The 16,485-nt window shown below is 39.7% G+C and overlaps 1 protein-coding gene across 1 annotated transcript; it reads left to right on the top strand.

The window, feature by feature from the left end:
- Positions 1-9,044: 9,044 nt before the first annotated feature.
- Positions 9,045-11,665, top strand: si:dkey-243k1.3 (endonuclease domain-containing 1 protein-like). The gene is made up of 2 exons (XM_041220797.1): positions 9,045-9,174; positions 10,201-11,665. The coding sequence occupies exons 1-2, from the start codon at positions 9,045-9,047 to the stop codon at positions 10,575-10,577; spliced, it is 507 nt and encodes a 168-aa protein (XP_041076731.1). The 3' UTR covers positions 10,578-11,665.
- The last annotated feature ends 4,820 nt before the right edge of the window (positions 11,666-16,485 follow it).

The following is a 16,485-nucleotide window of genomic DNA, read 5'->3' as shown; positions in this document are numbered from 1 at the left end:
GGCCAGTGTTGTACAGTGTGGCGACAGACACACATATTTATACTCCAGAGTGCAAGAGCAGCACAGCTCCTCGTGTTTTGTAAATGCAAGGTTTGTTGTGCACACCCTGGATTTAGGACAGTTAATGAAATGACACACCTTGTCATGCTGCTGTGGCTGTTTGTCTTTCCTATCAGTAGAACTTAAATAGTATTACAATCGCTTTATTAACTTCAATACCCCCGGACCTCTTACTGTGGTGTGGTGCAGCTTTTCATTCATAAATGCATTTCTGAAAAAGTAATAAGGGTTGTCAGTTGAGCAGCCTTGTCCTGTGTTGAGCACACCCTTTCTAGTTACAATTTAGCACATACTGGGCTGTATGTCCCTGTGACGGAGAGCGAATGAATCCGAATCAAAAATCTCCCTCTCGACCAGTGAGGGCACTGTACAACAGGAGCTGCGGGCTTCCTATTGAATGGTTGGGCAGTTCATCCCGGGGACAGTCGGGAGCCGGCCATTCAGGAAGAGAGCGGCGTTACGGTACCTGGAGTCACCAACCTAGTACGGTGAGCGAAGTTTCAGTCATGAATTGGAGGAGACATGATTGAACCAGCTATTGGAGGGGGCGGGGCTTAGGGTACTTTAGGGGGACGTGACGCCGTAATCGGCTCCTTTGTTGTGGTTAATGGGAGGAGACAAGGACGGAATCTTGAATGAAGTGTGGGTTCATTGAGGAGTATTGTGTTTGTTTTGCCAGACGGCTGATACGAAGCTGGAGCTGCAGCAAGAAGCCCGGACCTGAACGCGCACGAGCACCAGCACTCAGAGCACCGCACCTGCACCAGAGCACCCAGTTTGGAGACGTGTTTTTGTGTTTATTATTTCAGGACTGCAACCCCTTTGTTTTGTAGCTGGTAATACCCATTGCTGGGTAGAACCAGATTTATTATTCTGGGTCCAGTTTTCACTGGCAATACCCATTGCTAGGTAGAGCCAGCTTTATTATTTGAAACCCGGTTTAAAAAGGGCATTAAAAGAAACCTGAGCGGTAGACTTTGTGTTTGTCCTTTGTTGGAGCACCTCAACTCACCTATACACCAGAGCACTACAAACCACTTTGCCACAGTCCCTTATAAAAGTTTACCACAGTACATTTTCACTGTCATTTTGCAGTTTTCCCCTTATGGATCTATTATGCATCTACCATAGTGTAGCATTCCCAAGTCTCGGTAGCCAAGGAGACACACAGGAGGCAAGAAGACTGCCCCTTGTTATCATTATATTTCAAGCATCAAAAGCATTTATTTTTCAAAAAAACATAAGGTATATAAATGATGGGTATTTACAAAATGTTTTTGGTTTCATTTTAATCACCCGATCATTCATCCTTGACCATGAAATGCTTGAGTAACTGTGACTGAAGCATCTGTACTTAATCACCTAATTAGTGAGACAGCTGATTGGACACTGGATATGGAGTGATTTCAGCTGTTGAATTGCAAGCTTGAACAAAAGCAATAATTACAGAAAAAAAAAAAAAACCATATGCCACGTCTGTCAAGAAAACAGCGCCTTCGTGCAATCGGCTGGAGGCTGGACTAAGGCAGCGTGCTGTAGCTCACCGTCTTGGGTGCTCACAGCCAGCAATTTCAAACCTGGCGAGACGGTATAACCAGACACTATCAATGACAGGCCACAAACTGGGAGACCAAGACTCGCAACATCTGCCCAATATCTACAGATCATTTTGCAACATCTTCATGCTGTCAGTTGTTAATCAGCACTATAAAAAGTCACTGCACCTGCTCTAAAACAGAGTTTGTCATTTTTCGATCACATCTAGTGAATTTTATCCAAATTAGGGATGCAACGAATCCAAGTTTTTGGGATTCGGCCGAATACCGAATCCATTTCAAAAGACTCATCCGAATACCAAATCTACAAAAACTGTCAAGAAAACTGAAGGAAACTGTTGAATGAAAAACAGACTAGCAGCTACTAACAAGGGACGTGCACAATCCAGTTTTTAGCCTTTCAGTTATAGTATTTTTAATACTAAATGGAAATATATCCCTGAATAAGATTTCAGTTTAAAACTTACACAATTTGCAGCTAGCTAGCCCCCTCCCCCCACAATAGAAACATCAAAATACAGAACCGTTTACTTTACATTTACAAGAAAGCACAGCTGCATCTTTGCCGTAACCCACTATTTTTTTTAAAGACTGTTCAACCTGTGTCACCTGATCTGACAGCAGGGCTGCCAACAGGCTCCAGACTCTCAGGACACTAAGGAAAGTCAGGTTTTGTAACTCACCTGTCTAAACGGCAATGTGTTCAGTAAAGTGAGTGTGAATTGTGCGAACTGTCGCTAAATTAACTGAATTGTTTTACTTAGTTGTTACCAAAAACACACACGCCTGCGAAAATCGTTTCCATCAATCACTCAGACCTATACAGCAGCTGATTTGTTTTCTTAGCGGGATTGTGAAGAAAGAAATATTAAACAAATAGAAACTTTATAAAGTTAAATGAAAGAGTGCAGGTGAGTGCAAAGTTATCGATAATAATGGTGTTGTATTATTTTGATAGACATTATTTACTGTATAAAAAAATTCAAGCAATACAATTAATCGTTGTTACGAGGCTCTCCGGAAAGAATCACCACCACAATTAAACAATTAAATACATTTACTAAACTGCTCAAGCAATTCACGCTCACTTTAACGTCGAATACATTGCAGTTTAGAGTTGCAAAAAACCTGACCTGCCTTAGTGTCCTGAACTTCTGGAGCCTGTTGACAACCCTATCTTAGAGTTATGAGGAAAAAACTACCGTGATCAGGGACCTGAATCTCCCTGCGAAATAAAACCCAGGTTGATTTAAATACACCGTGTGCACAATATCAAATAGCCTACGAAGGTTTTAAAAATATTTTAAAAAAACACAGCAGTTCCCAAATAAATCAAGTTGCATTGGCACATTACAATAACATAATTTAATTTACTAACGCGTACTGTTCAACAAAGTCTTGCACATCTGACAGTTATAAAGTTACAAAATATATTTCTGTGCACCGATTACACTATGTAACACAATTTTTGTTCCTGGGTAGCAAGCGTTATTTCCTAATTGCTTATGCCTCAAAAGTATAGAAAATGGCTATTATTCCCCACAAACTTTTCTTTTGTGACCAGGACAGTGATCTTTTCGTTCACATAAAGTCAGAAAAAAACATATGAATCCAAATGAACATATATTTATACTAAAGTAATACAAAAATGACTACAAAAGATTTAGAAGAGAGTAGTTTTTCAGGATTTACGATTATACTGTAAATCACTTTCATGAAATGTAGTCTCCCATCATGTTCTCGTTATACTGTCCTTGGCAGCGTCGTTCAAAGTCCAGTATATCCTGGTGGAAGCGCTCGCCTTGCTCCTCTGAGTACGCTCCCATGTTCTCCTTGAATTTATCAAGATGAGCATCAAGGATATGGACTTTGAGGGACATCCTACAGCCCATTGTGCCGCAGTTCTTCACCAGAGTCTCAACCAGCTCCATATAGTTTTCAGCCTTGTGACTGCCCAGGAAGCCCCGAACCACTGCAACAAAGCTGTTCCAAGCCACTTTCTCCTTACTAGTGAGCTTCTTGGGGAATTCATTGCACTCCAGGATCTTCTTTATCTGTGGTCCGACGAAGACACCGGCTTTGACCTTTGCCTCAGACAACTTAGGGAAGAAGTCTTGAAGGTACTTGAAGGCTGCCGACTCCTTATCTAGAGCTCTGACAAATTGTTTCATAAGGCCCAATTTGATGTGCTGTGGTGGCATCAGCACCTTCCGGGGGTCCACCAGTGGCTCCCATTTGACGTTGTTCCTCCTCACAGAGAACTCGGTCTGCTGTGGCCAGTCCTGCCTGTGGTAGTGCGCCTTGGTGTCCCTGCTGTCCCAAAGGCAAAGATAGCAGGGAAACTTGGTAAAACCGCCTTGGAAACCCATCAGGAATGCCACCATTGCAGCCTCTTGATGCCATCTCAGAAAAATGCAGATATGTATCCACTTAGGCAGCTGGAACAAAACTGAACTGGTGGGCTTAAGGCCCCTGTATTTATACTACTATTTATATTACTGGAAAGTTCTGGAAGTTACTCCAAGTTTACTCAGCACTGAATCTATCTGGAACGTTCTGGAAAATAGGTACATTTCAAAATATCACTGTCCTGGTCACAAAAGCAAAGTTTGGGGGGAATAATAGCCAGTTTCTATACTTTTGAGGCATAAGCAATTAGGAAATAACACTTACTACCCAGGAACCAAAAAAAAAAAATTGTTACATGGTGTTATTATTATTATTATTTATCTCAGTATGATCTCTAGAACACGTTTGACAGACAAAGCAACAAAGCACAAAAGCCTACAACAGTTTGCCGTTACTATACATTACAGGTTTACTGCATAACTTTACTCGATGAAGAGTGTGATGTGCTGTTCCATATGAGGGTATGTTTGCATTCAGCTGCTGTATGACGTGTTTAGTGCGTGCGCCACCAGTAATTTAGAGAGTTAAGAGCTGTGACAGAGTGAGGTATGACACAGGCCCGGTTTTGGGATGGAACCGCATAACACACACACACACACACACACGAACAGTACTTAAATCACAAAGTTAGTCAGATACCCCAAGTTAGTAATACTTAAACTGCTTCCACAAAAATGATCCAAAAACAAGGATGATGTCAATTCAAATGGGTCTCATACCAGCATTTCAAACCTGCAGATTAGTCATAGTTAGCAACAAATAGTGCTTTCCACTGGAGCAACCCAACCAGAAATAAAGCACTGTGGTACTTTAAACAGTGCGTTTCAATCCTAAAAAATACAAATAGTGAATTTTACAGAATATAAATAAAATATCAATTTTAAATACAACACTTCAAACTAGCAAATACTGACTAATAAAAATGGTACAAATAAAAAGCACAATGTAGCTATAAATACAACACTTCAAAACCACAACAAGCAATGAACTACAAACAAAATACTATAAGCAAAACACCATGTACTTTTAAATACTTAATTGCATAAAAACACTCCAATGAACACCATCGCATTCATATAAATCAATGTTTGAATACCTTAATAGAAATCTGGTATTCCATAAAAAAAAGCAGCTGTAAACACACTACTTCACAAGACTACACAATCTTCATCAAGCAGGTATTTCACGTAGATCAAAATACACACTTTAATTTAACTTATTTTTTTAGATTTGTGTTCAGTGTGTTTTTTTTTATTTAGGTAAGTGTTAAGTGTGGGTATTATGTTATTCAAACGGACCGCATGGTGAGGTACAACAAATTATCGAATATGAAAGAAACAGGCTTCTACCCTAATTGGTACGAAGTGATACGAATTGTGTTATAGTCGATGAAATAAAATGTGAAACAACAACTCGAAAATGGCATTACCTGTGAAAACAGTCTTCCGATCTTTTATAAAGTTAATGTTAAAAATATCGTACACTCCGATACACATATGGAATAACCAAGTCGCTTCATATGGCTTTAGTACCACACTGTACATGCCTTCCAGGATCACCGTGTGTCTTTTTTTTATTTTTTGTAGGCCTTGAAATATGTATCCTGAAGGCATGAGTAGTCTATTGTAATGCTTTCACAAGTTATATAGAGTACGGGAAAATGCTGGGCGAATATAGAGGACCTAACACTGTAATCTTGATTCACGACAACCTCTGGTTACGAGCTTTAATTGTATAATAGAGCTTTACTAAGTAGATTGTGATATACCACACAGGAGACTGGAATGGTTGTAGTATTATGCTGGTGTATCCTGAAAGTCTGGTTCCACATCCCTTATTCGTAAACACAAAATCAGACGGCAAATGAAAGGATCGTATTTCGATACACAAGTCGATTGTATAATATATTCACATATTATATTTGTACAGACAAATTCTGTTTAGAGCTCTATTAATCCACCTTTATTCATGTCATGAGCAGTACACTTAGACATCGTAGCATGCACTTAGTAAAATTGTATGTAACATTTGATTAGACTAGTGATCATATGTAGAGTTATAGTCGGAGAGGTTTGAGTCCAAAAAGAACTTCGGGTTTGGCGATTTGATCATAACACTAAGGAGAACTCTAAGGTGGTGGGAGATGGAGCAGGACCCCTTGTGGTTTTCGGAGCCACCATTGGAAGCTGGGGAGAGAGAAGATGAGAGTCGTGTTAGATCTTGTGACGTGCGAGGGACAATCTCAAAAGAGTGCGTCCTGTATGTTATTAAATAGTAATTAATTTGGATTCGTGTAACTGAACATAAGATGGACCGAGGCCGAGGTGTAATGGCCTTGGATATATTCGGCGTCAATTGTTAATAAAGTTCTATTTCAGTGGTCTAAACATTACTGACAATTGTTTTTTAAATATGTTTTGCACTAGATTTCTTGTGTGATAAATAGCCATGTGACTATAAAAAATCGTTACAAATCATTCCACTTAATCTTTTTTGGTTTGGTACCCTTTCAGTCATCAACGACTTTCCGATGGCCTACAAGATAGCAGGGTGCACCATCCGTGATTCTGATTGTAGCACATGTCACGTGTTCGTTATAAGTCCTGTCTTAGTAAGTTTCGGTAGGCCCGTGTGAATGAACAACTGAGCCTGTTGGAGATTCAGACAGAATCATTTACGAAATCGGGCTCAGAAGGTGGTTGAATTGAAGGGTACACTGTACAAATGTGTTTCTTTATTATATCCAAAAGTGCGTTTCCAACAACTTAAAAGCCACCGGATACCTGAGAGGTGAACGGGCGTCTAACCAAAAGAATGTTAAATATCCATCAACCCAACCAGAAATAAAGCACTGTGGTACTTTAAACAGTGCGTTTCAATCCTAAAAAATACAAATAGTGAATTTTACAGAATATAAATAAAATATCAATTTTAAATACAACACTTCAAACTAGCAAATACTGACTAATAAAAATGGTACAAATAAAAAGCACAATGTAGCTATAAATACAACACTTCAAAACCACAACAAGCAATGAACTACAAACAAAATACTATAAGCAAAACACCATGTACTTTTAAATACTTAATTGCATAAAAACACTCCAATGAACACCATCGCATTCATATAAATCAATGTTTGAATACCTTAATAGAAATCTGGTATTCCATAAAAAAAAGCAGCTGTAAACACACTACTTCACAAGACTACACAATCTTCATCAAGCAGGTATTTAAAACCCTGGCCAAGAGTTGTGTATGATTTTATACGGTTTTTTTAAGTTGTTGATCCATACTGTTTTGTTTTTCGTAGGGAGAGATAAGACGAGGCACAAAAAGTCTTCTCGTTCACGTAGATCAAAATAATTAAAAAAAAAAAAAAAAAACTACCGTGTGGTATATGTGAATTTAAACCTAAAAGAGAGAACTAAAATAGAGGCATTAAGACAGTACATTCAAAATCTAAAAATTCGCTCAGTTTATTTTACTTGAGTAAACCGGGCTTTTCACCCAATGTCATGCAAATGTATGGGAAAGGTGGGGGTTCATATGTAAATTAGCTATGTGTAAAGTACTCATGCTGTTTTTGAAGATTACTAGTGAAATTTTGTGAAAAAGTGGTTTCCATATGCAGAGAACTGTAATAAAGCAAAATACCTTGTGTCTGGTTAATTAATCATGTGTTTTACTACTGCCCTTGGTCAAATTGCTTTTCAAATGTCATTAGTGGGGTGAAATGTCATTGTAGTGAATACTGTTTCAACGAATTTATCCTACGACTCATTAATTAAAAATAAAGCTTTATGACAAATTGTGCTTTCAATCCTAGCTGACAGAATTAATTTTTTACTTTAAAAAACCTCCATATTTTACTTTTCTGGTGAGTATCGGAGGTACCGAGACATCGGCGTGTCTCTGTTAGAGATCACCATATAGATTATATATATATTGATATCTATATATATATATATATATATATATATATATATATATATCTATGCTATCTATTATCTAAAGGGCCAGCTGCCTTTTAAGTGCCCACTACCTGTATTTGCACTAGCGTTGTGTTGAATGCTTCCTCAGCAGCTGTCAGCCATCTGGACAGGTAGGGTTTCTAAGCCAGAGTAGTATACGCAGCATCACCTGATCCCCTATATGCTGTATTGCCTGAATGAAAGAGAAATATATATAACGTCTCCGCCGGTTTTCGGCCATGGTGATCTGCAATACGTGTTGGTTAGTTTCATTTTATACCTTTTTTAATTAATGAGTCGTAACATACATTAGTTGAAACAGTATTCATTACTAACGACATGACACCCAACTAATGACATTTGAAAAACAATTTGGGCAAGAGCAGTAAAACACATTATTAACCAGCCAGGCACGAGGTATTTTGCTTTATTAGAGCAGCTTAGATTCACTTGTGTACCAGTTCTCTGCGCATGGAAACCACATTTCCTGATTTCACTAGTAATCTTCAAAAACAGCACGAGTACTTTACTCATAGTTAATTTACATATCATTATTCAGCAGGTTTCATTTAACTTTATAAAGCAAAATTTGTTAATTATATAGGGTGATGCAAAACTTTTGGCTATAACTGTAGACACTTGATTATCTCCATGACTCTTGCTTATCTAAATGTACCAAGGTTTCTAAAATAAAAAAAACAACATTAAAATACAGCAGTACCACATATGAGGTAAAAATCCTATCCTGAATAAGTGGAAGCTCCATGGCTCTTGTGGCTCTGGGGCTCCCTTCTCCTTATTCACTAGGTGGTTTGTACAAACGTCAACAGCAGTGATTGTAGCTTTAACCAGGTGTGAAATGTATTGACCATCACTGCTGTGTGAACCAAGCTGAACTGGGCATATAACGACTACAGCGTGATTTCCAGATATTTCTCAATGTTGGTGTCTACTGCATTATGTTTATCCCATTCCAAGAGTTGTAAATCATGGGATTAATATCAGGATTATATTGCAGCTTGTTAACAACAACTGGCAGGGTGGGATGCAAGATGAATATCGCCTCAGTAAGGAGCACCCCAATGTGTACCTGGGTATGGATCAAGCTCTGAATGAAGATTATAAATCTACAGGCTTTGACCGTGGACACCTTAACCCCAATGGTCACCACGCAGGTGAGAAACACCTTGGAAAGATATTATAATGCAGTGTTATTTAAGGTAAATGAAAGTGTCACAGGTTGTATTAAACTGTGTAACTGTCACTGGTAATTGTTTCACATAACGCCATGTTTTATACAGCAGAAGCACACAGCCCAGAGTTGCAAGTCGGGAGTCGCGGGGTGGGGGGGTGGGGGTTGACTTCCATCCATGGTGGGGTTGAGCCCAAGGCTGTAACAGCATGAAGTATTTATTAAAAAGTTGTCTTGAAACTCACTCCAGTATACCCTGCCTCACTCTTATAAAACCCACTCCAATATACCCTGCCTCACATTTATCAAACTTTCTCCCAGTAAATGCATAGCATAGTGAAAGCATGGTACAGTAAAGGTAAGGATTGTAAAACCCAGAGAAGTAATGTAAAGTGTATAAAAAAAAACACGATAAACCATGGTAGTCTGTGGTATCACCATGGGAAAAGAAAGATTATCATGCAAATTTACCGTGCTTAACTTCAATGAGGGTTCACCCGATAACAACTGAGATAATAATAAAGGCTTTATTGTAGCATGGTGTCTCCTCCCACTGCCACAGCAACCAAAAACAATATACATGTCAAGGCAATGCTATCGGTGTGGCTGTAATGCATGGATCTTATTCACTTTCAGGCAATCCCAGTCTGCAATAGCTGGGGTTATTTACCATGGAGGTAAAATGAACACTGACATTCGTGCTCCTTTTGCATTACCCTTTTGCATTAAGTATTACCCTAATTCAGTGGCTGCCTTAAAAACGTGGGTGTTCTTTACCTGTCAGCACTAACGATTGTCTTTAATTGACCGAAATGTTTGCACTTTTTCACTCCGGCACTGTCTGTCTGGCACTTTTGAGCCTGCACTTCTGTATAAAACAAACAACTCAGTATTTTTGTATAAAACTGGCAATTTAGTGTTCATTTTGCGGATCTAGCATATGACTAAAATGTTTGACCCATTGAGTTCAGCAAAATGAATTGACATGCTCATTCTTTTGCTTTGTCAGGTGACAGCCGGAATGCCACTTTTAGCCTCACTAACATTGTGCCTCAGAATCCAATATTAAACCAGGGGGCGTGGAGACTGTACGAAGAAGAACTCGCCAGGATGTTCAGCTCAGACTGTGCTACAGCCTTTGTTGTGGTTGGGACTGTCCCATCACAAAACAACAAGCTGAAGGATCGTGTGAACATACCGGACTGGGTCTGGAATGCGTACTGCTGTGTTAATAACAACGGGCTGCCACTGAATAGTGGGGCAGTAACATCTTTAAACACAGACCAGAACAAGGTTAACAGGCTTACTTTGAGAGGGCTTCAAATGTTTTTACAGGACCAAATGTACACAGAATCTGTTCACATTTTTACTGATCAATGCATGTGACCCTAGTCTGTGTATGTACTGTACTGTAAAATGCTGGGGCAAAATAAACTTAGATGAACTTAACATGTCCCCTATCTTCTCACAGACTGTTTCTATCTCCCTACAACATACGCTTCCTTCCATGAGAGCCGTGGGGCAGCAAAATGTGCATTGAGTCCTGGAAAATAACAGCACCACATTGACTAAACAGTAAACAGCCCCGCATAGGTCCTTTGCACACTTTCACCCCTAATTTCTGATCGGTTCAGAGCTGTAGATAATAAATGGTGTTTTCCCAGTGACACTGCCAGTGATAGGCAAATTTGAATCTGTACATGGCCTAGCTCAATAATTCGAACAAAACCAGTCTCATTTCCTTTAATAAACATTTTTTTGAAAAGGACCTACCATTTCTTATTTTACAACCTCTCAATGTCTCTGGGGACATTTCTGTCATCTGAACCAGAGATGTTTGGTAAGGCTTGAACATGTAGGGCTGCAAAGCACCTGCCTCGAATTCCTGGTTGTCAGATGCTCGTGTCTGATCAAACTCGGTACACGATAGTTAAAAAAATCTCTAAAAATTCACCGTCGCTCTCCATTGTTTTCCATACAGTAAAATAGAAATACTGCCGGCAGCCTACCACCACTGACATCATCAAAAATCGCCGGGGTTTTGTGTCAGACGAAGTGTTTACACTGTAATGCCTGAATTTCAACACAGACTATAAACATTTAAAATTTGTTTTTACATGTCTTTCTTGGTCAGAATGACTTAAAATAATACAAAGATCACTTTCCATGAATAAAAAGTGGGGGTCCAATTCAATGATTTGTGGTCTTTAATGGTAGTGTATGGTTTATGGATTTTCTAAATGTTTATTACCAGTAAACTAATGGGAGGAGTTTAAAGGTGGCAGATTTATTAGCTATTTTACTTGAAGAACAATCTTGATATTTAAAGTGTTTGTGTTCACTAGAAACTGTAACCCCCTGCTGTTGGAAATTCAGTTCATTCTAAATGAGCTGTTATATTCCTTCAGTGAAACTCTTTGACAATGCTGCAAATCTGATTGCAATTTTGGGACACAGTTTATTAAAAGCTTTGCACTGATCTGATGCTTAAGTTGAAAAAAAATCCTTTCTGTTTAATTTCTGTTATGACAGTCATAATTAATCATTTGTATATAGCTGTGCTTTTACTTAGGTGTAAATTTGTTTGCAACATGTAGTGCTCAGCTGGGAAACCAATGGTCCAGCTTCATCTGAAAGAGCAGCACATTTCTTTTAGACCACTGGTAACGTGGTTGGTCTGTTGAACATTACCCAGTGTATCCAGTGTCCCAGAGCCACTGTCCATTTAGGGTTACCAGACATACCAAGGAAACTGGAAGTTTTCAGCCTTCAGAAAAAGAAAAAATGTTGAATCGTCCTGGTTTTGCTACTGTATTCTCGGTGTGATCAGCGAGTTAACAGCAAAGTAATTTAATAGGTTGTGTTAGTGCCTGTCACAAAGACGGCCTACCAGAAACAGGAAAATAAACAAAGAGCGAGGTGGAGTTTGGTGGAGCTGAACGAATGGCTTCACTCAGCATTTAATGAGTGCTCACATATTAACTAATTTAAATGCACATGAAGTGATGTACAATCCCGTGCCTAAATACAATTATACATTTTTAAACACACGTGAAACACAGACCTGTTTATATCCTGTGTAACAATGCCTATACACCAACATTTAACACACCACACGCAACATATACAGAAAATACACACAGGGGTGGGCATTTTGTCACAGTGCCATTCAAAAATAAATATTTTTTCTGATACAGAGTGGGGAAATGCAATGAAGAGACAAACCAGTCACAACAGAGATAGGTCCAATTCAGGATTTCCAAGGTGAAAAGTCAACCAAGCAGGGAATCAAATTAGTCTCTCACTGATGATGCTGTAGGGGTAAACAAAGGTTAAACAAATATTGTGAGCACACTTGAGAACACTGTGCTCACGCACAGCTGTAAAATAAGCAGATGTGGAAAGAGATTTTTCAACGCAACCAGCTCATGACACAAAGGGGTACACTGGACCTTGTGTGGAACAGAGGTGTGTTCTGTGTCTGGAACAACATTGTAACAAATGCCAAGAAATTGATAGTGTTGCTAGTGTTTAGATATTGTTACTAAAACAGAGTATAAGTAGAGTTCACAAAGTTCAGTTTCACACACACACAGTTAGGTAAGATATATAAGACAGGCACTTGAGAAATCAAGCGAGACAAGCTTACCTGAATTCTCTCCTGATGACAAACCATCTCCATACCTGAGCTATGTCGAGAATTAGGTAACTAATCCTTATCTGATTTCTATTTAAAACAAGGTACCACATTTGTTTTGCTATAGCTGTGTAACTTTTTTTTATATTGCAATCAATAAATAGCAACTTACTAACATTGCAATTTGTATTGTGTGCACTCATTTGCAGGAATCAAATTAATTAATTTCTTTACAATGCAAAAAACCATTCTGGGATTAAATCCCTGAAAGCTCTCTGTCACACTCTGCTGAATAAAGTGTTACATTTACACGCAAAGCACCAAAGCAGGATCACCGCGGGTACCCTGTGATTTCATGCATTACCAGGGCTCTTCCTTATGGGAACCACTGTAGGTCATTTCCAAACTTCCAAAGAAGCAGTTTGGGTGAATCACATGTGATAGGTAGACACAGATTTTCAGATAACTGAATTGGCAGGTTTTAAGGTATATTGACAACAGCTGTTCAGAGGTCCATGTGGGTTTTCCCATATAAACAAAGTATAACCCGACTTTTATGTAATTATGGTACCGGATACTGTAAAATGAGCCTGCCTGCACTCACAATAAATATGAATTCAAAATGAACAGGCAGCACCTGAAATGTTTAACACAATTGAAATACAAAGGTAGTAGATTTTTTCAGATCAGGAAAACAGAAAGAAAAGGGTGTCTTCTACAGATTACATTAACACCACCTACATCTTTAAAACATATGAGGAAGAAAGCTGATTCATTCAAAGAAAATTTGGACAGGCATGTAAATGGTGTTTTTGATAGGTAAAATCCATTAGTCTGAAGAGGGAGAGCAAAGACAACTGAGCACAGTAGGATCGGAAGTATGGATGCACAGCCCTGTACAGCTGGCGCCTCGCTGGAAAAGGTTTCTATCAAATCCAGGAATAAAGGTAGATCACAGCTGCTGCATTGTTCCAATGAAGCTCTCTGGAACTGAGACTGTTTGTGGCTGGGGGCTTCAAGAATCCAAACGAAGCCAATCAACCATATGCCATTCTCAGTGAAGAACTATCCTGCACACACAAATAAACAGTCACCCATGGGCCTCCCCGCCCCCCCCCCCCCCCCCCCCCCCCCTTTCGTTTCAAATGTCAAAATATTGTTTACTTTAACGGTATATTTCATATCAGGTATCTCCCCTTGATGACAGTCTGGATCTGCCCCCTGCCCCATGCCAAAGATGGAGCCCTCTCTGCATCCAAAGTGATTGTGTGCAGACCAGACACTAATGTCTCTGTCTTCTGTCACATCATTCAAGCAGAGTTATGGATGAAATCAGGATGCAGGAAAACACTTACACTTCATATCTATCAACAAGATAAATGAAAAACCTGCAACCTGTCAATTTTTACCTGCGTGTCTTGCCATCACATGTTGGGATGCAGTAATCCCTATATTTCGTATTGGCAAGTCAAAAGCATTGATAGTCAAGGGCCCAAACATGAAAAGAGGCTTATTTCAAGACTTTTACCCCTGATATTTTTCCTGTCAACCTTAGAGAAGTTCAAAATGAGGCAGGGTGTCAGTAGCAGGTCAGTGGCAGAGCTGAGCTATACAGGGTGTCTGTCTGTCTGTACGTTGGCATGTCACCCTTACATGTTCATGTATCTGGAGAACTGTTTCTCTAATTGTCATTAAACTTCACATGGCAAGACCATTCTTTAGTCATTAAGAGTATCCGATTCTGGAGGTATCAGGGGTGCCAGTCTGTCCGTTCATCTGTCTGTGTGTCACATTTTTACATATATATGGATAATTGCTTATCAAATTGGAATGAAACTGAAATATAATTAATTTTCTACCCTATTCTGTGCATACTGATATATGCCATGGCCAACTTTTTCTTCATACTGATAGCTCTTATTGTGAATTTACAGCTATGGCAGGGTGTATGATACTGACACGTGTGTTTACTTCTCTTTCTTCTTTACGAGTCACTGTTAAGTTGCACACTTGTATGCAAACACAGCAATTTATTTCACAAATACTTGAAAAAACAAATACATGTGTGTAGGACACAAAAATAAATTTGATGTGTCTCATGAACAAGTATTTGTAAAGGTACTGTGTCCTGACATAAAGAAACTTCATTCACTAGATGGCGCTGGCTGCTAATCCTATTCAGTCACCATTCTAGTTCAGCCTGTGTCTACTATGGTGAAAGAGAATCTGGAAAGTACAACTCAAGAACCGCTCTGGAACTCATGTTAGCCCTCATAGAAGTTTACAGCCATTTTTCTGGGTCATTTTGTAGTTTGCCCATGATATACTCATGGTTATGCATTTACCATAGTTTCCCATTGTTTGCTATGGGATAGGTTTTTTAATTATGATTGTTTCTCTACTTTACAAAACAAACACATATACTGATGCACAAAAGAATCGCAACACTCTCTCTAATGGATTTAACCAAATATTTTAAACATAGATATCAAACAAAATCATGGAAGATTCCTCCCCACATCACCACACAATAGTCAGCATAACGCTCACCACAACGTCTCCACACATGTTATCTTCCGTGAGGTCTGTAAAGGCAAAACGACATTCATCTGTGAATAAAACACTCTTTCTGCCGCTACCGCAGACGTTTTCTGGCCCACAGAAGACGGCTATTTTGTAGCTATCAATAGTGGCAACATAATGTGACTGACCGCCATTGCTGGAGTGGTTATAGTTTGTTCATAGAAATAGAGTGCCATTTCAAAGTTTTTTTAGTCCTGTGTAGATCATGTTACCATAATAGTAATAACTTAACAAGTGCTTTGCATCGAACACACCATTATTCAGCTCAAGATATTGAAGGACAGGTTTGAAGCACTTTGTTAACAAGTACAGTTGACAGAGGTCTGCATGAATTGAGGTAAGCTGGTTTGTATTCATCTGCATTTTATCAATGGCTTGCTTCAGAATGCCAACACCCCTTAGTGGCTGTTTCTGTTCTACAAGAGAATTGTCAACTGATGGCAAAGGCCAGCAAACGGGTCTGTTGCATATCCTCCATTACAAGTGCTTATGAAGAGCTGAACCTGTGAGAATAATGTTTCAAAGTCGGGGAAATAAGCCTTGGAGGAGACCTTACACAGAACACACCAGTGTTGCTCTCTCCCCGCACTCCCGCGTGGGGCAGGTCAAACCGCTGGCAAGCTCCTCAGACTGTCACCAGGACACGGCTCCGCTGGATGACTAAGGCATCGCCTGCAGGGCACACCAGCAGCAAACAACTGGTCCCACCCTGCAGCCAGAGGGAATGCACGACGTGGCCAGCCCACACACCGGCATCCTAGAAGGCGTTCCCAGGGCCAGCGCCCTAAACAGCCACCCCAAACTGCACCGCCTCAGCCTCAGCAGCCTTAGCAAGGTCCCTGAAGGCTGGCAGCCTCAGACCCCCTTTTCGGCACAACAGCTACAGTACTGGCGCACTTGCACCTCAGACTCCTGGGTGCTCTTCACCGTGCAAAATGGCTACGAGCTTCATTTCCGAATAGAACCTTCTCCCTTTTGAGGTATCACAAATACTTTCATGACAGACCCTCTCCAGGCCTTGGTACTTCAGAAAGAAGTGGCCACCTTGATGTGCAAGTGAGCCATTCGTCTCGT

This window comes from Polyodon spathula, chromosome 20 (assembly GCF_017654505.1).
Source record: "Polyodon spathula isolate WHYD16114869_AA chromosome 20, ASM1765450v1, whole genome shotgun sequence".
In the NCBI taxonomy this organism is placed as follows: Eukaryota; Metazoa; Chordata; class Actinopteri; order Acipenseriformes; family Polyodontidae; genus Polyodon; species Polyodon spathula.
This window is presented reverse-complemented; position numbering and strand designations above follow the sequence as displayed.